We start from the raw sequence: 25,047 nt of genomic DNA on the forward strand, positions 1-25,047 counted from the left end.
TGGGTCCGCACTTAGAAAATGGGATGGGATTTTGCTCTGCTTGACTTGCTTATGTAGATGATATTTTTTTCCAAGTAGGGATTAGCTCTTACCATGTGTTTGTACAGCACCTAGCCCAGAAGGCCTTTGCCCTGCCCTAGAGTCTCTAGCTTCCATACAGTAGCTCTGGGACTAAAAATGAGTCAGTCAAGCAATAAGGATGAGTTTCTCATACATTTTGCAAAGCAATTGTGCTCTGCATCATCAGGCTGCATGTCCCAAGTCCACTGCAAACCTGTTCTAACTGGTCCACATGGCCAGGAGACACCACAATTATGCCATTAGAGGACTATCTGCATGGCACGGGGCCAGAGAGATATGGCCCCAAGAAAAGGCTTTCACTAGCAGAGCTGTTCAGAGCACCTACCGGCCAGGTTGCATTGGCTCAGCCAGGGGAAGCTGTCACGTTGTCTTGCAGATGTGGGGCTATGTGCTAATCAATGCAAAAAGACAAGGCTGACAGCCTCCCAGAATGCTTGCTTATCAGTGAGCACCGAAGGATCCCCTCCAAAAAGTGCACAATTGCACTTGAGTGAGCGACTGCTCACTGCAAACCCAACTGCTCTGGGGCACGGGGCCATTAACACAGAGGAGGACTTGGGCAATTACAAAGTGCTTGCAAAAAAAAAGACAACTCTCAGAATAAGAGGGAAAATACTGTATTTTCTTTTCAATTTTCTATAATGAGACAGTAATTCTGACAGCAAATTAGATTTAAAAAAAAATCACGCAGTTAGAGTTTGGTTTAAAAATGCAGATAAAACAACAGGGGGAGGAGACCAATTCGGTGAGGTCGCAAATGTGGTTAAATCAAATAAACTGCTCCTCCAGCCTATGCTAAGATATGTCATTTAGGGCATCATTTGGGGCCATAGTCTTTCCTCAGACAGAAGTGTCCTGCCTGCCTGGGGACAGCAACCAGCCCAGCATTAGGTTACTGCAAAGAGGCTACAACATGTACAGCGTAAGGCATTGTACATTCCACAGAATTGCTGTAGGATGGCTTGTTTTTAGGCTACACTGTACATCCTGCCAGGGGCTAAATCAGATGAAAAACCCGCAGTCTACTCCACGCCAGGCCATCCCCCCACATCAAGTCAGATTAACGGGTACCTGAGAAACTGTCTCTGTCTCAGTCACTGCTTTGGATAAACTCTGCAGCTGTGGGAGAATTTAGCAGAACTTTGAAGAGCTCTGGGCATTTAATCAATTTGGAAACTGGGTTCTCTGGAGAGTGCTGAGCATCTGTGTTTGATTTTTTTTTTATATATATAACGTGCTACTGTTCTCTAGCCAGATCCCCAGTCTGCAACAGATGCCTCTAGGCTTCCACATACAAGGTTGCAGGTGAGGACTATGAAGAGGCAGCTGATTTATCATGCTGGGGAAGCACAGAGCAGATGTGTGCTCAGGCCCATCCCTGCTGGCCAAGCCAGACCCCTCCAAGGGAGGAGTAATGGCAATAATGTCAAACTGATGAGCTGCACAGGATGGGGAAAGGGGACATTTGCAGACTATCTGCTTGCTGTCCTCAGACCCTTGAAAAACCCTCTCTTCTGCTTTGCAGTGTTGCTTAAAATTCACTTTATCCCCTTTCAGCTGCTGTTGTCTCCTTGCTCCTGCAGTGTATGTCTACTGATTCCAGCCCAGGGAAGTGGATGGCTCCATATACACAGGTCTTGGCTCTCCAGGAGCAAAATGCAGACCTATATGCACAGCTAAATCCTTCAGCTACAAAGTGACCAAAGCAGGGAATGTGCCTCACTTATTCTATAACAAACAATGCAAACGAACATAGTTCTCAATAATGTTAATACAGAAACTATAGCACAATGTATGGAGGGTACTGAAGGTGAGTTAGGTTTCAGGACTGGGAAGTGATAAAAAGAGCGAATGAAAATTCAGAAGCCTCCATGGTACCCTCCTGCCTGGAAGACTTGCTGACTCGCTTCTGCCAACTGTCTCTTGAATTCTGAGCAATTCAGAACACTATGAATAACGTTTCCAAAAGCTCTTATGTGACTTACAAACAACTAGATAGCATTGATCACAAATCACATCTAATCAATGTGATTTAGGCTTGTAGGCTACTTAGCTGCTTTGGGAAACATTATGTGCAACTCACTAGCTCCAGATGAGATTACAAAGTTCTGAGGTTTGGAAAAACTGGGAGAAGTTTGCTCAACTCAAGAGCATTTATATCAACTCTTTGCTCAAACTGGTTTGCTCAGCCCTAAACTTAAAGCTGGGCCTTTGAGAACATGAATTCAAACAACTTCTATTAAACCCTAGCCTTACCCCCATTGAATTCTTACTCCATGAAGACTCCTACTGGTAGGAGCCCCCCAACAAATCCCTGCCCCGATAGGTCTGTGAGAGCCTCAGACCAGGCATGGCTCGATCACACCTCACCTCTCCCTCGTGTTGTCACAACACAAAAACACACAGCCAGAGCTTTTAGACTTTAAAACGTCCCTTGTGCCCGCTGAAAGTTCCCCCTCAGCTCCAGCCCAGGAAGCACGCTTTCAGGATTAAGCTAGCACAAGTTCACTGAGAAGTGATCCAGCAATTGCTGCCTCAGCAGTATCACAGGAGTGATCAAGACCAACTCTATGCACCCCCCACTCCCCCACTTCATTGGTGAAAAAGAGGAAGAAATAAAGAACATGTAGGGTAGTTTTTGCCTTCCCTCTCCCCCAGCGCAGAAGCCCAAACCCAAGAGCACCCGCACAGCTTCTCTGCAGGAATGCTGGCATTGCCAGACAGCTCCGGCAAGCTGCCTCTCCAGTAACGAGACCAGTGCTGGGAGACATGGGAGGGCATTGCTCAGCTTGGAGAATCAATATTAAAAACAAATACTGGAAGATCTAAGAGTAAAGCAAGGAGCTACTCTAGCTGGAGTTGTCAACTAGAGCTGTCCCAGCACCACATACTCAACAGAGGGGAAAAAGTAGCTAGCAGAGCACTAATAATGATTATTTTCCGTGTAAATTTATATCTAGCTCCATTTCTATTTTTTTTCCTCATCCCCCTGGGTTTCTAATCCTGGGAATCATTCTCTACAGCTCCCGTGTGTGTGTGTAAGTGTGTGTGTGGCAGAGGCAGTGTGGGTCAGGCGCTTAGACGCATTTGGCAAAGCCAACAGAGTCGTTATCACGGTCAAAAACGGTGTAGTAGGGACCGATGAAGACATCACCCAGGATCCAGAGGGGGCCCCCGGGGGGTGGGACATCCAGGCCTGAAAATCCACTCAGGCAGATGGTCTCCCCCTGGGCAGAAACCTAGAGAGAAGAGCAAGAGGTTTAGTCAAAGCTGGTCCCCATTTCCCCTCTACCTCATGGCTCTGTAATAACACCTGCCAATGCTGGCTGCATTTCAGGCTTGCAGCCTGTGACCTAAAGCTTGCAAAAGTTGTGAAAAATAAGTAACTCTCACCTCGCCATTACCATAAATTCAAACTTATCTCCCCTGCCAAGAATCTGTATGCACATGGGTCTTGTTAGCAAAAGGTCAAAGAAAACTGCACACATAAACATGAGGCCACACTGCTCTAGAGGAGAGCTGTTGCTGAAAACCTGCAGAAGGTGCAGATGGAAGTTGATTCTCCCTTACAATAGCTGATGGCTTAAATGCTGGATTGTTGGCCTCTGCCATGACAAGGGCTGGCCAAAAGCTACCACCTGCCCGAACCCAACAGAAAAAAGCCTACAGTTGGGCATAAAGTTGTAGAAAGCCATGCAATTGCCTGTCCCTTTTTGCCCATCCCACCTTCTTTTTGTCCCCATAAGTAAAGCACATCACTCAGGGCATCAGTGCCACCACATTACCACCCCAGTCCTTCAGGCTCTCCCTCGAGTGCCAGCCCCAGCCTTGCTTTCGCCAGCCTCGTGCTCTGTTTCATGACGAAAGTTGCCCTGGACCCACCTTGAAGACATACTGCTCCCCGGTGAGCTGGTAGGGCTTCCCTCCCAGTGTGAGCGTGATCACAGGCAGGGAGGACACCTTTTCGCAGGGGATCACGTACTGAAACAGAAACAACAGCAACAGTGACGGCCTTGGCTGCGGCTTCCTCTGGAGCTGGGCAGCGCGTGGGAGCCAAAGCCTCCCAGACCCGTGGGATCAGACCGTGTGTGCCCCAGCGGGCTGTGAAGGGCTGTGGGGAGGGTGCAACCCTCCGCCCTGTATTATCGGGAGCGTTCAGCACGGACCGAGGCCCTCACGGTTCAAGGGGCTCTAATTTCCCCATGGCAACTTGCTCCTCCCACACCCCGAAGCAGGTCAGTGCCGAACGCACGGATGGCAGGGACGGACAGACACACAGGGCACTGCAACCCGCCGCTGCAGCCTCAAAGTCTCTCAAAGACCTGGGGGAGCTGAGTTTTCTACCACCACCCAAGGGCAGGAGCAAGGCAGCAAAGCTCAGAGACAGGGTGCTAGTTTGGCAGGGCTCTTTTTCCAGGCATGCAGTGGCTGGAGACACTTCCCCAGCTTTGCCAGTCGTGCCTCACCTCGCCTTTGATGAGAGGCTTGGCGCCGATGGCCTTCTGCAGCTCCTTCACCTCCTTCGTGGGGCCGGTGATGAGCGAGGTGCCCGTGTCCACGATGGCCTCGCAGCCCCCTTTGCACAGGGTGAGCCCGTTGGCGACGTCCACCCTAGGGGAAGGACAGCAGGCAGAGGTCACACACCCAGCTGAAGAGCAGCGAGCAGGCGAGCAAACAGCGACTTAGGCAGCAGCCTGCGCTGCTGTGGGAAGCAAAGGGTTAAAGGGGTAGTGTGACCATGTTGGAGGCTGCGGATAAGGAGAGGATTTGGGTACCTTACGCAGGCCGCAGGGAGCTGCCACTGCTGCTTCACAGCAGTGTGGAGAGATAAAGCCTCCGAGCCAAGCAGCTTGGCACGCTTTGCCAACACTGCATGACTTGGGGAAGATGAGAAGGAAAACTGTGTGCTGGGGAGGGCTCAGGAAAGCAGCACACTCTGATCACGGGCTGCTTTTAAGTTCCCGTCACGTGGGAGCGCCCAGAATAGACGGCGGGGCTCGCAGGCCAGCAGCAGCCCTCCGCTCGGGCCGCTCAATCACGCTCATTCTCCTTCCCTCGGCCTCAACAATGCGCTGTGATTGCTGTGCTGTGTCCTTCAGCCAAGGGCTGAGGTTCTGGGGCCTCGCTCCGCTCCTCCTGAGCTTCCAGCAGCCCCGGAGGATGCCTGAGAGCAGCCACCCCCCTCAGTCTTGCGGAGAGGGGCAAAGCTGGGGATGAATCCTAGGGGTTTGCCCTGCTCGCAGGAAGGAGGGGCTGAGGTTTCTCCCTGCTTTGCAAGGGCACAACATGCACTTTCATGGGCCAAGCTGCAAACAGAGAAAAGGATTTTGCAGAACAGCCTCCCGCTGTTTCCTCCCTCTCCTCTCTTTCCAGGGACAAATGACCCAGCCGTACGGTGGGATTTCAATCTGCTTGTTTGGCCTGTCTCCATTGCAATAGGCGGAGTCCCCGTCTTGGCCCTGGGCACGACGGGCAGGGCTGCCGCACGCGCGCGCGCGGGGCAGCGAGGTGGCACTTACGCGTCCATGTGGACCTGCCAGTAGGCTTTGCGCGTGACGTTCACCCAGCTGAAGTCGCCGCTGTAGTACTTGGGGTCAGTGCCTCCCAGGAGCAGCTCCCCGCCAGGCTGAGCTGTGGGGTCCCTGAAAGAAGAGCAAACTCATTAACGTCAAGGCGAGAATAAGCCCCTCCACGTGCCCTAAGGGTTCCTGGTGCATGGAACACAGGTGGGGTGGTGCGAGGAAGCTCAGCATTGGTAGCACTGGGTCCAGACAAAATGTACTAGTGACAGGGGAGACACCTCGGACAGGAAAGGGGAAACTGGAAGGCTGAGCTCCTACAGCTTTTCCATGCACCTGAGACTTGTGTGTGGAGATCTGGACCAACTCCTTGCAGTGGCAGAGGCTGCAAAGGGAGGCTGAGAACTGAACAGTGATGCCTGGACGCCCAGATAACCGCCCTTCCTTCAGCTCACAACCAGCATCCAGGAGGGGCAGGACACGGATGGTGGCACAAGACGTTGGATAAGTAAGAGCTGTGCCTGGCTCTGCTCCTGCCGCCAGCCGCAGAGCCCAATCCTCAAGGTTACCCTAAGATAAAAGATCATTGCTGAGCAGATGGGAAGAAATATGGTGATGGGGGAGGGCTGGCTTTTTATCTGCCAGAAGCGAGAGTCTCTGCTCTCCCCCTCCAGGTCGTGCTACTTTTCAGCCAGAAGTAGCTCAGCGTCTCCTCGCTGTGCCCGGGGGTGCTCGGGATGCTGGGGCTGAGCACCAGCGTGGGAAGGTGCAGAGTGGCACCCTGGGTGGGTGAGGGAGCATCACCCATGGCTGGCAATGGCTGGCATGGCACGGGATCGCCTGCTAGGTGACAACGGCGTGGGCCACATGATGCATGGATTTGGGGCTGTGTTTACGCCACTAACAGGACTTCATTACCTGATCTTGTGATCACAGCACTCCTTAATTTTGTCTCTCTTTCCACTGGAAAAACCTTCCCTCACTCCAACAGCTATGCAATGGGGTAGAAAACCTACCCAGCATTTCTGTATCACCTTTGTCTACTTCAAACCAGTAACTGGTACCGTGAAAAACAGACTGTCCTCAGGTGACAAAAGGCCATCTGCTGTGAGGGTCTAAGAACTGAGCTGTACTCGTTTTCTCAAACTGAGGATCTGTCCAGGGGACTGAGATAGCAGGTTAGTGCAGAAAGAAGATGATCCTGGTTAGATGAGAGTGGAAAGCAAACACCAGCCTGGGCTTGTCCTTGCCATAGAACTGCTCCCCTCCAAGCCCCACGCTACCTGTTCAGGTAGAAGGAGAAGATGTTTTTCTCAATCAGCTTCTGCTGCATGATGTTATCGAAGAAAGGGGTGACCTTGTCCACAGAGATCTTTGGAAATGCCATGCCCAGGATGCCATCGAACTTGGCAGCAATGAAGGTGATGCCTGGCTGCTTCACTGCCTCCCCAAATATCTGATTCTTGATTTTCAAGTCACCCAGCTGAGGGGAGGGAAAGAAGAAACAAGTTATAAAGAAAACTGGAGTGGAAAACAGGGTGTTGGTGAGTGCATGCCATAGTATGTCTTACACAGCCACAATCCTGCTTGCTTTGGCCTGGATATTTGTACGGAGTCATGAAAACCAGACATGCTTGTGCTACCTTCCTGGGAGGAACAGGCCACCCTAGGCATCCACCAGCATCCCCCACTACCACGTTATTGCCTAGTGCATCCTTTTCTTCCTATATGAGCTGCTCGTTTTACTTATTTAATCCTGGAACAAATTCCTCCCAGTTTCTCCCTACTCTGGATATCCAACCTGTCTCTTCAGGTGCTGCATACACAACCAGCCTGACCCACTGCTTCTTCTCGCCTCCACACGCAGCTCTGCAGTCTCCCCTGTCCCAGGGTGTTTCTCCCTTTCCAGAAGGGCTACCAGCTCACGGAGACCTCAGGGTTGGTGAGGGCAGGACTGAGTTGTGAAAGTGAGGTTAGATCTGCACCACAAAAGCAGTGATGGCAGTAACGGGAACGCGAAGGTCACTTCCCTGCCGAGCGCTAGGACCCACGTGCCTCCCAGCAGGCAGAGCACAAGGGCAGGTCCCCAGCTCGTGGCAATCAGGGTGGCTCTCCTGGAGGGCTGTCTGGGTGAGGACCCGTCTGCCGGTCCCATCCCTAGCGGTTCGCAAGGCTCCAGAGCATCACGCTCACCACGGGCAATTTTAGTGCGGCTGCTAGGATGATTTCTGCCTCTCTGGCTCCAGCTAATGGCCCTGCAGCCAACTGGACTGCAGTGGAAAGCTCGGCCTCTCATACCTGGCGGCAGATAACGATCCCTGTGAATGACTAACATCCCCATGGGGCCGGACGGGGCTCGGTGCACGGCAGCGCATGTGACCGGCCAGGCACCGGGCTCGGGAACGGCCTCGGGCCTTGTGAAAGCTGCAAGCCGCAGGGCAGGATGTGGGGCAGCCGCGCTCGGAGCAACGCATCCGCTCGGCGCGCGGCCGTTGGAGGCAGCGCTTTGCAGCACGCCCGCTCCTCCCTCCCGGCACGGTGCGTGCAGAGGGCTCCTCCTCGGCCGCTAGAAAGTGGCCTTCACCAAAGCAGCAGGGCAAAATCTCAGCAGTAAAAGGGAGTGCTGGAGTGAGTTGTCCTGTCCCTCCCTCAGTTCCACTTCCAGCCCATGAAGGAGGCACGTAGCAGCCTGTGGATGGGGTGACCTTGCCCATGCTGGCGCCTCCGGCACCAGGGTACCCATGGGCCTGGAACAGCAGGGCATCGTTAGCAGGGTGTTGGACTACAGCTCCCTCATCTCCTTCACTCGGCTGCCTCTCGCCCAGCTGCAGAGCACCCCAAGATCATGACGGGTGGTGGCTGCGTGGTGGTGGCCTCACGCTGCGCCAGCGCCCGCAGCAGGACGCCAGGAGCCCAGAGGCTGCCTGGGGGCGCGGGCAAGGGCGCTGCTCCCAGGCCCTGAAGGCAGCGGGGAGGTGACATCGGGGCAGCTCCTGCGTGGGGGGCCTGTGATGCAGCCACTGGGAGGACTTTGTCCTTGTTTGCCCACAGGAAGGGGAGCAGGAGCAGCCCAGTGGAACCTCCAGATATCCCAGCTGAAGAGCCCGCAGCGCCCTCAGCTCCTTTGCAACCTGCTTGGGAGCCACACCAGAGGTTTCTCCTGCCTCTGCCCGAATGGGAGCGGAGCGCTAGCAGCTCTGCTGCTGCCAAGAGGCATTCCCACTCCCCCAGACAAGCCCAGGCACAAAAACTTCCCTTGGAGCCACTGGGAAGTGGCCGAGATCTAATTAGCAAGCAAGCATTGCAGTGATAATTACCAAAAAAAAAAAAAAAAAAAAAGTAGAAGCTGCAATTTTCCCAGTTCCCTCCCCTCTTTGCATTAAGCTGGAAAGTGCCTATCCCACCCACCCTTTCCGAGGCAATCAAGCTGCCTCTTGGCCTTGCTGCCCCGCTCTGGCAGTGAGGAGCTCTTTCCCAACCAAGCCATAAAGAGCCTTGCATGTTTGTCTTCTTGTCTGCTGTTTTTTTCCTAAGCGAAAGAAGCAAAGACCCTGCAAAGCAAATGGGCTGAAGCAAAGCTGAAAAGGGCCCCAGGAGCTGCAGGAGGGCAAGGAGCAAAAAGAGACCTTGGAAAGCTGGAGTTGGCCCGTGTAGCCTCCCAGATCCATTACTAACCGTCACGGTGTCCTGGCTGAGGTACCCAGAGAGGCTCCCAGTCCCATAATGGATGGCGAAATCAGTTCCGTTCTCCACGTAGGTGCTGGATTTGGAGGCATCGTACTTGTGGTGCAGCACTGTGGCCGGGCATGGGGACGCGGGGGGGACACGTGGCGTTCGTGTGCGGTGCCACGGGTAAAAGGAAAAAGAACAAGCAGAGAAATTAGCGCCTGGGAACCTGCCCTGCCTTTTATCTGCCAGTCTGTCAACAACAAAATAGCCCTCTCTTATCTAGAAACCACAAGCAGAAATCTCTATTGAACGAGATTCAGGCAGCCTACTTGTCCCACTCCCAGCTCCTCACAGGCACAGACAGACACTCACAGACCCACGCAAACACAGGCCCCTCTCTGGCTTTTGCCAAATCCGGCGTGCGTTACAGAGCATTTCCAGCACGGGCGGAATTAAGCGCCCAGATCCAATTTGGCAGCTCGACAGGATTTGGCCACAGCACGTTAAGAGGCCGCAGTATAGGTGGCCGCTACGTCAGGGTCCATTAGAGTGACAGGTCCCACAGCTGCCCCATGTTGTGGAGACCTGAGCTGGCTTCCAGCATGGCCCCGTCTGGACACGAGCCTTTTCCTGCTGGTGTCCGGAGTGGGAAAAAAGGCCATCTTTTCTTTTGCACATAGATGATGCAAAACTCTTTTTTGTTTTTGATTTGCAAAGGGGAAGGGTTTCCCCCACTCCCAAGCTATTTTTCCCCCGGAAAGGCCAGGAATGATGGCACGCCCCAGGGTTTGTGGCCTGGCACAGCAGATGCCTCCTCCGCAGAGCTCTGCTCAGTCACAAGGAGGGCCCCAGAGGGACAACCGCTCGCTGAACCGGCTCCCTGGCTGAGCACAAGCGCAAGGGTCTCGCATGCTGCACGGAGTCTGTGCTGGCCCTGTAATCTAGGCCATGGCTGGCAGGATTTTCGGCTCCCCATACACCTGCTAAATGAGCCCAAAGAGCCTCTGGCAACTTGGGGGCTGTGAAGACTCTGCTGGAAGGACCTCAGTCGCAGCAGGTCCAACTGGCTGGAGAAATCAGCCACCTCCTGGACAGCAGAGACCTCAGGATGGACCCAGCCTGGCCCACACAAGCTCCAGCCTGCACGTGCCTCGAATCTCGCTGCAGGTATCCCAAAGCAGATGTGTCTCCCCCCAGGCTCCGCTGGGCACTGCAAAGCCATATGGAAGAGGACACGAGTCCATAGTTCCTCCCTGTCCTTGAGGGGCGTTTTCGGTCGCCTTTCTCGGTTGCACTGTCTCCCCCTTCCTGTCTGCTCTGCTTAGGCAGCACATCCGGCAGCTCAGAGAGGGCACTTTGCCACGGCCGGGTTCAACACCTTCTACTACACACAGTTTCTGTACAACAACGTCACGCAGCACAGCGCCAACCGAGAAAAAAAAAGTGTCTACCTGCTCCTTATTAATTATAAATCCATAAACAGGCACACACATGCTTGGTGCAGCAATAAAACAGAAACTAGGGCGGTTTGTATCAGATCTGGCACCACGCTCTTTTTTTTTCTCCCCAGCGTTGTGCAACAGGCCAGCAGCAGCGTCAGCCTCTAATTTGGGGGAGAAACGGGGCGGCGCGCAGGCCGCGGCAGGCACTTACGGCAGGCGATGTCCAGCAGGTGACAGTGCACGGAGGGCACCCACAGGTTGGAGGAGCCGGTGTCGAAGACCACGGTGAACTTCTGCGGCGGGGTGCCAATGCCGATCTCACCGTAGTACTGCGCCTGCAAGGGCGAGGGAGCAGGGGGGCCGTGAGCGACGGCGCCCCAGGGGCAACGCGGGAAGAAAGAGCCCAAGTGATAATGAAAAATGGAGGCTTTGGAAAGGAGGCTGCGAGTAGAGGGAGGAAACCTCCTTTCAGCTCTGGAAGATGCACACACGGGCAGGTTATGCCTGTGTCCCCCCACGCAGGGACCGGTCTGGCACAGAGGCTTCCCAGGAGCCGCAGAGGAGGCAGGAGAGTGGAGGAGCTGGCTGTGCCGGGTGCTTGGCCCCTGGGCAAAGCCGCCTGCGAGCAGCTGGGCGGCCACGCGGCTCCCTGCCCTGAGAGCACGACATTCCTGGGAGCGCCAGGGCTAGGGAGCTGCAGCACCCATGGAACAGACCCCTCCATGCTGAGGGGCGAACGCCTTCCCCGGCCCTCCCCACGGGTCCACAGCCAGCACTGGGAAAGGCCAGTGAGTGTCCAGCTGGGCCAGGACCCCCAGAGCGGGCTGAAAATCACCAGAAGGGCCAGGCTCTGACCCTTATAAAATCCCTGTGTACTCAATTAAAAGGAGAGGGGGAAAAAAACAGGGTTGTCCAAGCTGCCTGTGCTGAGCTCCCATCTCAGGTGCTTAGCAGTTCCTAGGGGCTGCTGGCTGAGTAATTAATAATCCGCTGCAATTAACCGCAACAGGACAGTTGCTTCCGGTGGTTCTCTAATTATTGCTGAAAACAGACGGGGCACGTGGGCCGTGCGGGCGGGGGCGACCCGGGCCCGCTGCCGCCCCGCGGGGGCGAGTCGGGGCGGGAGAGCCCGTCCGAGGGAGCACCCATCTCACCGGGCAGAAAAACGGAGCCGTGGAGCTGCCCCGCTGCCGCCTACAAATATCCTGCTGCCAGCAGCCCGGCTCCCACCTCGTCACCGGCGGTTGCCATCAAGGTCAAATCCCCGTGGAGCAGCACGGGGCTGCCTCACCTTGGAGGGAGGCACAGCTGCCCCGGGGGCACCGCGAGGGGTGCTGGCCACAAGTGTGGTGCAACCCCGCGCGGTTGGCAACGCGCTGAGCAAACACTCGGCGCCCTTCTGTGGCATGCGGCGTGCCGCCGTGCTCCCAAGGGGCTGGTGCGGGAATGCTGCCCCGCTAGCTGCTCCAAAGGGGATGGTGCGGGAATGCTGCCCCTCTAGCTGCTCCAAAGGGGATGGTGCGGGAATGCTGCCCCAAATGGCTGCTCCAAAGGGGATGGTGCGGGAATGCTGCCCCAAATGGCTGCTCCAAAGGGGATGGTGCGGGAATGCTGTCCCGGGTGGCTGATCCCAAGGGGCTGGTGCGGGAATGCTGCCCCGCTAGCTGCTCCAAAGGGGCTGGTGTGGGAATGCTGCCCCGGCTGGCTGCAAGCCTGTGGCAGTGGGGGGCAGCCACTGTCTTATCGGGCAGAGCACCACGCGGGGAGGCCTGGGGAGCGCGGAGCGCATCGGCGGCCTCCGCCTGTGGCCTTGGAGCCCTTCGCCGGGAGGCAGGGAGGCAGGGAGGGAGGCTGGGAGGGAGGTGACTACTCACGTCCATGTAGTTCTTCAGGATCTCCGGCGTGGGCCCCCCAGTCTGGGCAAAGCCCAGCTTGTGCTGCAGGAACTGGGTGGCGGCGGCGAGGTCGGGGACGCCGCTGCCCACCTCGGTGAGCACCCGCCGCGTGGAGGGGAACCGCTTCAGTGGGATTCTGCGGGGCACGAGCACATGGTGGGGTGAGGGCCGCGGCCCCCGGCTGCTCCCTTCCCCTCCTGCCCCACTCCCCCGGCTCCTAGGGCGAGGGGGCCCGTTGGGGGGCAGCCCCGCCGCAGGGAGCAGCAGCAGCAGCGGCGCCGCGGCCTTGGCCGCCTGCGCAGGCGGATGCCCCCTCACCTGATGAGCGCGGGCGCGGGTGCCGCGGCGCAGAGCAGCAGCAGCAGCAGCAGCGGGAGGCCGAGGGGGGCCATGGCGCGCGCAGGATGCGTCGCGGAGCGGGATGCAGCCCGGGGGGCTCGTGCTGCGGCAGCCCGCGCCGCCACGCCAGGGGCTTTTGAAGGAAGGGCCGAGCGCGGCAGGGCCCCCCCTTATCCAGGGATTTTCAGGTCAGCTGACGGTCTAAAATTGCAACTCGGCGTCATGTGATCGGCGGGGCCGGGCGCGGGGGGAGGCGCTCGGGACGCCCTGCGCCCGCCGGGGCGCCCGCCTCCCCGCCGGCCCGGCCCGTGACTCAGCCGCCGGCAGCGCAGCAATAAACACCATTACAGCAATCACGAGGCCGCTTTGCACACTGCGCGCTGCTTTTTTCTTTATTTTATTATTTTTTTTCCCGTCTTCCTCCCCCTTTCCAGGTTTTCAGGCTTTTCTCTGCCCAGCGAGGGGGGACAAGGACGGACGACAGCCCTGCAAGCCCAGCCCCTGGCCCCACTCAGCTTGGCCAAGGTGCCCCCCCTTCCCCAAAAAAGCCCAGGAATGGGCACCGGAGGAGCCTGCTGTTTGGCAGTGGAGCTTAGACCCTGCAATGTGGCCGGGGAGGCAGCGCTGCCAGAGCCCCACTCCGCCACCAGCTTCCCCTGCTCTGTGCGGAGAACGGGGCCTGCAGCAGGGCGCGGTTGGGCCAAGGAGCGCTCTCTGCGAGGAGCGCAGCTGGCCCCCGTGAAGGGCTGCGGGCACCGCAGCAAGGCTGATCTGCGGCCCTCGGCGCCCCGCGCCAAAATCCCCAGCCCAGCTTCTGCAAACACCGTGAGACAAGAGGAAAAAAAACTAAAAGTCAGCCCTGGCCTCCCTGCTGTTTCACTGCCTGGTCCTGGTCCTTTTCAGCCCTGAGGGCTGGCAGCGTTTGGCCTCTTCCCTTGCTTGGTTCCAGCACCTGGGCACCAGCTGGAAGTGGGTACCAGCTGCTGCTGGGCTGGTACCCTGGCACTCTGCACATGGGAGCACCTGCCCCTGCCAGCCTTGTCCCGGTGCCTCCCTGCCCTTCCAGTACCGGCCCCAGGGGCGATGCTCCCTTGGGCTACCCCGACACGTGGGAGGCCATGTCCTGCCTCGGTGACCTCGTGACTGCCCCGCTTTGGGAAGGACCGAGGCATTGGAGGCCCGGGTCTCAGAAGATGCCAAGGTGCCTCCATAGGCACAGGAGAAGTGGCTGTGCCTCAGGTGCCTGGCACATGCTGGGGTCTCTGGTGCCCAGTGGCTCAGCTGGGAAACTACCATGTCCTTGGGTCGCCAGAATTAACATGGCCTCTCCGAGCACGGAGCCTCCATGCGGAGGAGCCCCCTGTGAAACCTGCTGGGCAGCCAAGCAGACGCTTCCCAGGGGACGTTCCCCACGCCAGCCGCAGCCCTGGGGCAGCACACAGAGCCCGTGTAACCCCTTTAGCTTTCCCAGGCAGCCTGGACGCCTCTGAAGAGGTGCCAAAACCTCCTCCCTCCTCTTTGAAGTGGTGAGGAAGAGGCTGGTGAAAACAGCCCCCGCGGGGCCACTGCGGCGAGGTCCCTAGTTGTGGCCAGCCCACGCACCGGCCCCCGTGCAGGTGGTTCTTCCAGTCTGACCTTCTGGTCAACCTCGGACTTCTTGGGAAGCCCAAGGAGGCCGCCGGCCACGTCTGGCTGCAGGATCACGGGGGCGGCCAGAGCCTCTGTGAGCGGGCTGAGATGCAGAAGAACAACAGCACAGACCGGATCTGTGGATTACTTTTCCATTTGCAAGGGATTTAAGGACAAGTTTTGCCATTAGAAAAGCAGAGAGCCTTTCCTTGGGTTTCCTGCGAGCAGTGTGGTGGGCTTCCATGCAGGAGCTGTCCTGCGTATTGCACCAATGGTGCAGGTCACTCCTTGCTGCCTCTCTACTTGCTCTTGGGTGCCAGACGTGTCCTGGCTGCAGGCCAGGCTGTGGGCAATGTTGCTGGGAAGCAATGGCATGAGGGAAGATTTACCCTTTCCTATTTTAAGGAACTGATTTGTTGGAAAAAGGGAGGCTTTTGCTGGAAAATGTGAGGGTGCCGGTCCTCACCACGGTGCTCACACCCAGGAAGCGTTGCTGCCAGCTCTCCCATCCGTCTGCCTGTGCCCAGGCCAGCCAGCCTTGGGGCTCCCTGTACCTATACGTAGACCGCTCGGTGACCCTCTCCCAAAGACCCGCGGCTGCTCCTAAAGCAGTGCTTCTGGAAACAGAGCCAGGTGCTTCTCCAGGGCTGTTTTGCAGCGTCCCTGGGCGTTTCGGCGGCGGGGCCGCTTAGGCAGCGCGCGGGGCTCTCCCCACAACACGGCCGTGCTGTGGGCGGCTGCTGACGCGGTCCCCGGCGCGTTCAGGGAGCCGGCTGTGGTTTCGCAAAGCCGCGCTCGCCCGTCATGACAACGTTCCCAGGCTCGGGCGTTGCGGGTGCCCCGGCCAAGGCACTGGAGGTTCTGCAGCCCATGGCAGGGCTCAGGGGGAAGAGCGTTCCCGGGCCGGGCCGGGCCGAGCCGAGCCGACGGCAAGGAGGAGCAGGAGTGCGAGCAAGACGCAGCAGGCCTGGGCGCTGCCGCTGCGCGTGGGAGGCCGCAAGGAGGCACAGAGTGCAGAGCATCCGCACGCCGAGCTGCTGGAAGACATGGTCGTGCCGGGGCTGCTACAGTGCTGCTGTGAAGCCTGTGATGCAGCTCATGAACAGAGCCGGATTCACCGGCTCTGGCTCTGGCAGTAACTTTTTCCCCATGGAGTGCCAGGACCTCACCCGCTCCCAACGCTGCTGCCTGCGCCAACGCAAAATTCACCCTAAAACCCAGGCAGCACCTGTGGGTCCCCAGCAGCCCAGGGGGCCCCAGGGTCAGCGAGGCGGCTGGAAGCCTCCAAGGGTGTGCAAAGGCAAGGCCCTCCTGAGTGCTCCCTGGCCAGGGTGAGACCCCTGGCTGGGCTCCTGCGCAAACATTGCTGCTGCCAGCCGGGCTGCTGTCACCTTGGGCAGATACTAAGCAGAGCTGCCAAAGCCCAAGGCTGCAGGGTGGCTGTTGCTTGGGTGGCCTTCACCCTGCCCAGCCCCATGGCGCTGGGGGGCAAGGGCGGCTGCCCGGCCGTGGCCCTAATCCCAGATCCCTGCCACCTCACGTCACCCGGATCCCCTCCGCCCCCGCACTGCTGGGTGCTGCCCCAGGCCGGCAGCTCAGGGTGTTGGTCGCACCTGAGGTGTTTCGCAGCAGCCTCCCCGAAATTGCCGGGGCCGCGTGATGGCTGCTTGACGGGAAGGGGACAGACGTGGCACCATCGCATCCGCTCATCTCCTCCCACGCCAGGATGTGATGGGCATGGGGATCTGGGCCCGTGCCTGCATTGCCCCTGTCCCGAGGCATCTCACCCTCCTGCCGGGTGCAAGCCGTGCGAGAGGACACCTCCGCATGCTGGCGGGCTTTCACAGTCATGTCCCGCTTTTCTTGCTGCATGGGACACTTGGCTTCCTGGCAAACCATAGGGATGCGAAGAAAGTGATTTTGGGGGTAGGATTTTGTTGGGATGGAGGAGGGGAGCAGCTGCTGCTGCCTGGGCTGTATTTGCAGCCAGGGCTGTGCCCAAAGCGTTGGGCTTTGGCCCGGTCTCTGGTTTCTGCCGGGCTGCGTGAGAAATGGCACTGGGCGCCGTGGGGCTGGGGAGCGACCCCGCTTGTCCCCGTGCTGGCACGGTGCTGAGTCACGCTCATGGCAAGCGCCGCGGCGCTTGCAGAACCGAAACCCAGGGCCCTTTGCTCCAAGTGCGGTGCCTCCGCCAAGGGCAGCCTCCCCGCGCCTCGGCCTCCGTCGTGCCGGCGCCAGCGCTCCAGGCGCCCTGCTGTGCTTCAGCCACCCTCTGGGAAAATGCGTGAGCGCCCTGTGGAAGCGAACAGCCCCCCGGGGACAGCCCCAGGGGCCAAAAATGCAATTGTGGGGCAATTCCGCTTTTTCCTGTGCTTCTAGGTACAACCAGGTGAAGGTATGTGGATGTGCAATGGGGACTCCAGTGAGCAATTCTCTTTGTGTGAGTCCACATATTAATCTGTGCATAAATCTGTAGTTATACAGATTTATAGGCCTTTTCCTAAGCACAGGCCTCACTGTGTGCCAGTGCCAGGATTTTCCCATCTGGATGTCTGGAATTAAGGTCTCAAAACTGCCTTGAAGCTCCTTGGCAAGAGCGAACTTGTTTTCGGTGTTTCTTTTTTCTCTTGGTGACCTCTGAATTCCTCTGTTTCTGAGGTCTTTTGCATAGAAGCAACATTATATATTAAAGGAGACTGGGTCATGTGCAGGGCCCCGGGGAGCGCCGAGGAGGAGTGGGGTGGGTTGGCTGCCTTGAAGAGCTGCCGCCCTGCGGGAACGGAGCCGTAGGAAACTAGAGAGGCTCCCAGAGGAGCAGTTGGGCAAGATGGGAACCTCATTACAATCCAAGGTGGAAGACGTTATTAACGTCTCTCGGCCTCGCTGGGTGTTCCCGCTGGCAGGGTTTCAGCCTGCCGGCGATGAGTCACGGGACGAGGCGTTCTCGAGCCCCCGTGCAGGTGAGCCTCGCACCACGTTGCTCAACCGCCCGGCTGGGACTGGCGGCCCCCTGCCCTCCATTTATCTTCCTTTTCGATGGCGTTAAGGACACGCTGCTGGGCAAAGGTCTTCTACAAACGCCTTGGCCCTGAGCAGCTGCGAGCCCCAGCCTGCATCTCCCCTGGGACAGGGAGAAGGAGGGCAGCACGAGGGGGTCAGAGCACCTGCGGGAGCAGGTCCCCGACAGACAGATGGCAAAAATGGGGACAATCTCTGCAGCCCCCAGAGAGAAGCCGAGGCATGGGGCAAGGAGCAACCCTTGCAGGAGATGTGGGCCAAAAGTCCTTTGCTGAGACAAGCCTGAAACAGAAGTGCTTGGCACTGCAGCCCTCGCATGAAGCAAGCCCTCGAAGCCTGATGTTTCCTTCCCTTTTCCCATTTTGGGCATGTTTCAGGCACATTTTGCACTGTCATCCTTCCTCCTGTGCTGACAGCGCTGGATGACGGGCGCGTGGCCGCCTTGCTCCTTCCTCCACAGCCTGCATGCTGCAATTGCTCACGTGCACCGACTTCACCCTGCACCAAAGAAGCTTTACTGGTGCAGGGTGAGAACCCCCGGCCCCATGTGTCTGTCCGTGCTGGCCGTGACTCAGCTAATTCCCTCTCGCTGGACTCGTTGCCTGGGTCAGCATTAAATTATTGCTCAGACTGGCTACCTCCCTCGCTGCCACAGATGTGCTGGGCCTGGCAAGGGGGGATGCAGGACACGGCGTGTGGGGCACCTGGCCCCTGTGAAACCGGGACAAGCGCCCGTACCTGCTTAGCAGGCACCTTTGGAGGATGCTCTAATTAATGTTTGCTCAGCGATCGGAGATGACAAGCACTTGGCGCTATTAGTGAGCGATTAGTGCTGGATGCTGCTGATGGTGCTGTCGTTTGGACGGAAGCCAATGCAGAGAGGTAGAAAAGGGAGCACAGGCTGGGGAGGAAATTCTATTAAATTAAGGATACAGCATCTTCTACAGCTCAGTGCTTGCCTCGATGCCCCTTGTGCTGCAGGGAGCTAACCTGAAGCCTGCTAAAGGTTTCCTGTGATTTCAGCAGCACTAAGCTGAGCCTAATGTGCTTGATGTGACGTCTCTCCATATACACGTGGATAGGGCGTGGGTTGTTAAACCGAAATGATTACACTAGGTTACTTCTTCCCCCAGTTCTTCATCATTGAGCACAACTGTGAGGACAGGAACTCTCAGCAGCAGCAAATCACATATGGCTCTATCTTTATTAGAGGAAAAATCATCGGTGAGAGTGACACCTGTAAATCTATTTAAGAAATTGCTTTCTGATCCACTGACATATAAAAGCATTGTCATCTTAATTCCCTTTGGCCATCATCCCCAAGTCCCTTGGCAGCAGGAGTAGCATTTTGCTGGCTTCATGTTCCCATGCTAGCTGCAAGCAGATAGGCAGGAGGTCCACATGGCACATGTCCATCGTGCTTCTCCCTTAGCCAGGCACTGACTTTTCCGTGCCCAGAGAGGCATTGAGTATGTATTTTATTACCAGCTCTGGTCAATCCCCCACAACATCCTTGTCCCCACTCAGTCTTCCCATTCTTATCCTTGCCTAGCCATTTTGGGGATCTACTGGGTTCTTCTAAGACCCAAACTAGGCCAATATTGAAACAGGAATAAAACATGATAGGTGAATCGCTGTGGTGCAAATGAGATAAACGAGAACGGCAGTGGCAAAGAGGATGGGGGCAGCTCACAAACCACAGGCCTGTTTGAAAGCAGGATGATTAGGTTAAAAACAAAGAGCCCCAAGAGAGAGAATTTTGCCCCTGTGAGGGTGGTCTCAGAGATTTTGGGCATTTGAGGAGCCCTTGGTGTGCCCTGCTGGAGACTGGAGCAGTGCAAGCCCTGAGCCCCTTCCTGCGAGGCCTATGTGAGGCAGGCTGGATTTACTGGGCCAGTCAGCAATACCAGTCCTACCAGTCATTGCAGCCATGTGTTTTCATGCAGTTTTTCAACTGCATTTTCTTTTTTCACGCCGCAATTTCAGTTTCATGAAATCTGTTGAGTTTCAAGCAAATGCGATTAAAATTTTGACCGTAGAGCTCTATTCCTCTGAAATGATGGTAAAATTTGCATCTCAGAACCTTGCAGAAAAAGCTGAGCTGGAGAGGTAGCATCCTGCTGGCTGTGAACTTTTTGTGTCATTGGAGACGGGAGGCCAGCAGCCTTTTTAGACCATTTAGCAAGGCAGAGCCTCACTGGGAGGGACCCCAGGAAGTCTATCTTTGGTGGGCACTTAGAGGCACGCTGGTTTGTCTCGCTCACTGCCCTCAAGAAGGGGCCCATGCATCCGTGACGCCTTTCACCCCTGCGGTGACGCTGGGCTGCAGCAGGAGCACAGCACGCTGTCCCCTGGTGGCTACTGTGGAAAGGACCGGGACCTCAATGTGCTTCCTGGGACTCGGCACCTCCCAGGCCTGGCCCGAAAACGTGCAGGCCCTTCCCTTGCAACCAGATGTTTTGCCTTGAAATGACCCAATCCCTCATGCTGCTGAGAGGGAGGACTGCTGGCCCTCGGTGCCCGGGCTGTCAGCACTGTGAGGGCACCCAGGCAGAGGGTACACCCACTTCTTGAGCCCCCTGTATGTTATGAAGGCCGTCGTCAAAGAAGATGTGGGGCTGGATCTGGGTGAGGATGGGGCCCTTGGGAGCCCCGTCCATGAAGAAGGCCTCATCAATGGCCAAGCCCCATTCCCGAAGCGTCTTGATGGCTCGGATGCCCATGTCCCGGCCGCTGCGGGCTGTCACCAAATAGGTGCGGATGGGAGATTTCTCCTGGCTGAACTTCTTTCGTATCTTCCCAAGGCGCATGGCAAAAGCCTTCAGAGGACCCTGGAATTACACAGAAAATGGGGAGCAAGTAGGAAGAAGTGGCTGCTCTGTGGAAGAGCAAACAGAGAGAACACAAGCCACCCTTTCCCACTGCGGGATTTTCCAGGCCTTTTTAGAGCACAGACCTGCAAGGAATGTGTTTGGACAGTGTTGGGTTGGCACTGTGCATTCATACACTGTCCTTGGTTCAACCCTGCGGTGGTCAGAAGACAGTGGAGTACTGTGGTGCTGATGCTAATCCTGGAGTGCCCAGGGAAGCACATCCCAACTAGCGGCACCTTGGGGTCTGAAACCCCCAGTGACTTGGATCACAAGAGGTCCTAAAGGTGACAAGGGCGTTGTGGGTGACCACAGCTGACCCGTCTCCAGCTATTTGAGACTCAGGGCTCATTACAGGAGACATCTCCAGTGCAATGCTGGGTGAGGCTGCAGCAACGGCTGGGAACTAGCTAATGTGAAAGGAAACCATAAGGATTTGTGCTTTTTGTTCTGCAAGGGGCTTGTGGCAATGTCTTGGCAGAAGGGAGAGACATTAGCAGCCTGATGCAAGCTGCCCATGCAGCCAGGGCAGCTGGCTCACCTCTCCCATGGGCACAGCCTCCATGGCCCTCTCGTACTGCACAGCTCCCTCCAGTCCCTTTTCCCGAAAGACCTGGTCCGTCTCGTCCGAGAAGAGCACAGCGTCGCCATCAAACACCACGCGCAGCTGGGTGCTGGAGGTCTGCACTTCTTGCTGGAAGACGAGTGCTGCAGAAACCCCTGCGAGACACAGTGTAGGGGGAGAAGAGGGGGCATTCAGGTAGGACACCTTGTCCAAAGAGCAGCTTGTGCATGAGCAGCTCCTCCCTGGACATCTGCCATGGCCCTGCCTAACACCACCAATGTCTCTGGGAAAGATGCTGGTGAGGGTGGGTTGGTGACCAGCCTTTCTAGGGCTACATTACTTGGGGGCCAAGGAAGTGGCTGCTGGCCAAAGCCTGGAGAGACATCAAGGGCCATGAGGAGATTCCAGGTGGCAGCGTATATGGCGGGCGCAGGCCACCCTTCTCCTGGCATGTGCTTGCTCTGCCAAGTCCAGGTTTAGCGTCTGGATTTACCACGTCACACTGTGAGTAATAGGGACTGGCACCTCCACCAGATTGGCATAATTGGCTTAATTACGGCTCCTTTCCTCCAAGCTGCTCCCTATCTCATCCGCAGACTGAGGACTCCAGATAAGACACTTGTTGGAGCAATGGTATTCTCCAAGGAGAGTTTAGGAATTGTTTTGTAACTAAGGAACATCTTCCCCCAGCCCCACCGCCCAAAAAAAAAAAAAAAAAAAAAAAAAAACCCAACAACAACACCAAAAAAACCCCAAAACAAACAAACAAACAAAACAAAAAACAAAAAACAAAGGCTGTAGTTGATTTGTTATTAACTTGAAAGGAGCTTGGTCAGCTGCTGTGCTCAATACCCAACCAAATCAGTCACATTAATGAGATTAACCCCATTAGAGCTGTTGAGTAGACCATACCCCTTCCAAATCAGGTCAAGCCTGTCTTTTAAAGTGGTCCTTATTGTTAAGTATGTGGTTAATTTTTGTTGTGCTAAGCAAGCAAACGTCTACAGTATCCTTATTAAATCCCAGGAAATCCAGGTGCTCCCTCTCACCCATCTAGGGAGTGGCCACAGGCCCCAAGGCGGAGCTTTGTATGTGGGCTCTCTGCTGCTCTGGGAAAGCATAGTCCATCTACAGAGTTAGGTCTGGGGTTATGGGACCTGGGCATAGCACAAGGACACCCCATGGTGGGGCCCAAGGGCTGTGTGGGGCAGAGGGAAAGCACCTCTGCGGAGAGCGTTGCAAACGTCTGTCCGGTCGGCTGAGAGGAAGAGCTTCACGTGGTGGGATTTCAGGTACTGTGTGGAGTCCTCATCGCTGACGAAGCAGAACTTGGAGATCTCCAGGCCTTCAGGGCAAGACAGGTGAGCAAAATCTGTTAGGGGAGAGTGTCCTCTGCTTCATGCCCCACTCCTCCCTGGACCTTGGCATGCAGAAGCACCAGAGCTGGAATATCTTCCCTTCCTCATAAAGGACATCCCTATATCTTAACCATGATGAGCCCTATGGTAGGGGGCTACCTGAAATGATAGCATTTAGTGACCTTCCCCAAGGCAGTTCAGGGAACTTGGTGCTGTTCCTGCTGCATTGTCTTGCCCTGTCACTCCTCTAGGAGTCTTTCTGAGAGCCATGCTGGGGTTTTACTATAGCCCTTAATTCTCCAGTTGCTGCCTGAGGATGAGGAGGCAGGGGCTACCCTAAGTGTTGCCAAGTCCCACTGATATAAGTACTTGTGCAGCAGGTAAGGCAGGAGGCCAGGTCAGGCTCCCTTCTGGCCCCTGCAAGGTGCTCTGGAACTCTTAGAAAACTACTTGGAGCCAGTAGGAATCTGACTTGTGCCAACATTACCCCTTTCCCTTAAAACATTACTCCTCCCTGGGGGCTGAGTAGCTCCTGACACTGGGGTCTGCACTCCTGAGGATGCCTCCCTTTCTTGGTGTATCTGTTTTATATCACCCCAAATGAGAGGTGGCCTCATGGCAGCACCAGCCCCCCTGTACCATAGTGCTTGGCGCTGTTGATGATGCGCGCGCCGCTCTCGGGGCTGTTGTTGGAGAGCACAATGATGTCAAAGAGGTCCTGCTCCATCGGGTCATCCGCCAGCAGTTGCTCATTGACGTGCTGCACTGCCTGTGAGAAGCAAACATGGGCATCAAATGCTTGCAACCGTCATCTCAGACTAGGTTGGTGCCGGTGATGACTTTGCCAAGGCTCTGATTTGTGATGGAACAGCCAGTGGACAGGGATGGGGGCCAGGCATGGGTAGGAACAGCCAGTGGATAGGGATGGGGGTCAGGCATGGGTAGGACATTGCTCCACAGCTGGCATTATACAGCACTGTTTGCCAGAGGGAGCCAGACAGCGTGGGCATCCTGCTAAAAGCAGAGCCAGGAGAGCAGGGTGCCACTGGCATGGCCTGCAGTGGGCCAGGACATGTGCATCTACACCCCCATGATGGGAATAATGAGGCTGAAAGTTGGGAGTAGCTCAGTGTGATCAACCGGTAGCTGAGAGTCAGGATGGAAATGGACTTTCAACCCATGCTCTAAGCAAGATGTTGATGGGGAAGTTCTCCTTGGTGGAGGGGGAGGCTGGAAAGCTTGGAAAAGCCACCAAGCCAGGTTAGTCTCGGTGATCTCGGCTGGGCTAGGGGCTCACCTGGATGAAGCTGAAGGCTGTGCCTGGGGGCAGAGGCTTGTTCTGGTTGGCCTGCTGGTGCCTCACGTACTCGTCCTTGCCCTTGGCCAAGAAGAGCGCATGTTCCTCCTCCAGGTTGAAGATGGCCCTAGCTGTCACTGCGATGACCAGTGCCTCACTGGGGTCTTTCTGTGGAGCCAGGAAGGAGAAAAGATCAGGAGAGGAAGGTGGCTGGGGCAGACTTTGGAGGCATCATTCCTGTGCCATCACTTCTGGCTTCACTGATGCCTGTGACGTCCTGTGTGCACCAGAACTGATATTCTGGCCACCAAGGTCAGAGCTGGTGGCTGTGACGGCCCAACCTGTCGGGTAAGCATGACGCATGCTGAGGACACAGTTCATGCGAAGGGGATTGCTCCATTGTTTGGGCAGGTCTGGGCTTGACATGGCCTGGGTCACCTCCTTGTGCTGAGATGGGCACCACTGAGCTGCTCAGCATGCTGTGCTCGCCAGCTGTCTTAAAGCCTCAGCCCTGCAGCCTCTTCCTGCTGTGGAGGCTGTGGACCTCCTGGGGCTGAAAGACCCTGCAGCCCTCAGATGGGCTGCTGCGGAGGCAGCCTTTGCATTGGAGGGCTCCAGTTCCTGGGCATGAGCAATCTGGGCCACTGCAATGGCATGCTGTGGCCCTCGTTGCTGAGGGTGACGTGCAGAAGGTGCTGGGGTTAAGTTTGGGCAATGCCGAGGCTGCGCCCAGGGACAGACTGACCTGTTTCACGTTGGTGTTGAGAACGGTGCTTTCGGTCTCTGCCATCTTCCCCCTTTGGCTGCAACCGGCAGCAAGTCTCTGATGAAACCAGTGCATTAAATGCATCCAAGCCAGAGAGGGAAAAATGGGGGGGAAAAAAGAAGGGCAAGAGGGTTATGTGTCTGACCCGCTGGCGGGACAGCCTGAAGACTGAGCCTGCGTTTGCTGGCAGCAGCTCTGCTGGGACACTGTCTGGCCCTGTGGCTCCACGTGAGCCTGACAGAAAAAACTGCTTTCTCTCAGCAAGAAAAGAAGGAAAGGAAGGGGCAGGGAGCAGGATTCCCATTTCCGATGGTAGGACTACCTCTTGCTCAGCTCTTCTAAGCACTGAGAATTCACTCTGATATCTCCTTTTGGTTCAACTACATATAGCTAACTGCAATACAGTTTGTGGACACCACATATACAGATACATTGCATATATATCCCCCTCCCTATGCACACCCCACTGGTGTGTATACCACATAAATACACAAATAATAGATGTAGGTATGTATATGGAACCCTATCTATACCTCCCACTGTGACGCATGCATCTTATCCTATTTCTTATTGCCAGATGAGAAACAAATTCACCGAAG

General features: G+C 56.4%; 2 protein-coding genes across 2 annotated transcripts; both read right to left on the bottom strand.

Moving 5' to 3' along the window:
• Positions 1 to 865: 865 nt before the first annotated feature.
• CTSD (cathepsin D) lies at positions 866 to 13,182 on the bottom strand. Its single transcript, XM_026036771.1, has 9 exons — positions 12,925 to 13,182; positions 12,586 to 12,742; positions 10,923 to 11,046; positions 9,276 to 9,394; positions 6,884 to 7,083; positions 5,601 to 5,723; positions 4,548 to 4,692; positions 3,964 to 4,062; positions 866 to 3,320 (listed from the first exon to the last, which is right to left on the bottom strand). Exons 1-9 carry the CDS (start codon positions 12,996 to 12,998, stop codon positions 3,159 to 3,161), a joined length of 1,203 nt encoding a protein of 400 aa, XP_025892556.1. The 5' UTR covers positions 12,999 to 13,182; the 3' UTR covers positions 866 to 3,158.
• Positions 13,183 to 20,096: 6,914 nt separating this feature from the next.
• Positions 20,097 to 24,472, bottom strand: LOC112945245 (cytosolic 5'-nucleotidase 1A-like). Its single transcript, XM_026036803.1, has 6 exons — positions 24,428 to 24,472; positions 23,683 to 23,850; positions 23,025 to 23,154; positions 22,250 to 22,372; positions 21,004 to 21,182; positions 20,097 to 20,423 (listed from the first exon to the last, which is right to left on the bottom strand). The coding sequence occupies exons 1-6, from the start codon at positions 24,470 to 24,472 to the stop codon at positions 20,121 to 20,123; spliced, it is 948 nt and encodes a 315-aa protein (XP_025892588.1). The 3' UTR covers positions 20,097 to 20,120.
• Between the last annotated feature and the right edge of the window lie 575 nt (positions 24,473 to 25,047).

The sequence above is a fragment of the Nothoprocta perdicaria genome, unplaced genomic scaffold (genome assembly GCF_003342845.1).
Source record: "Nothoprocta perdicaria isolate Ctin4 unplaced genomic scaffold, notPer1 scaffold_186, whole genome shotgun sequence".
In the NCBI taxonomy this organism is placed as follows: domain Eukaryota; kingdom Metazoa; phylum Chordata; class Aves; order Tinamiformes; family Tinamidae; genus Nothoprocta; species Nothoprocta perdicaria.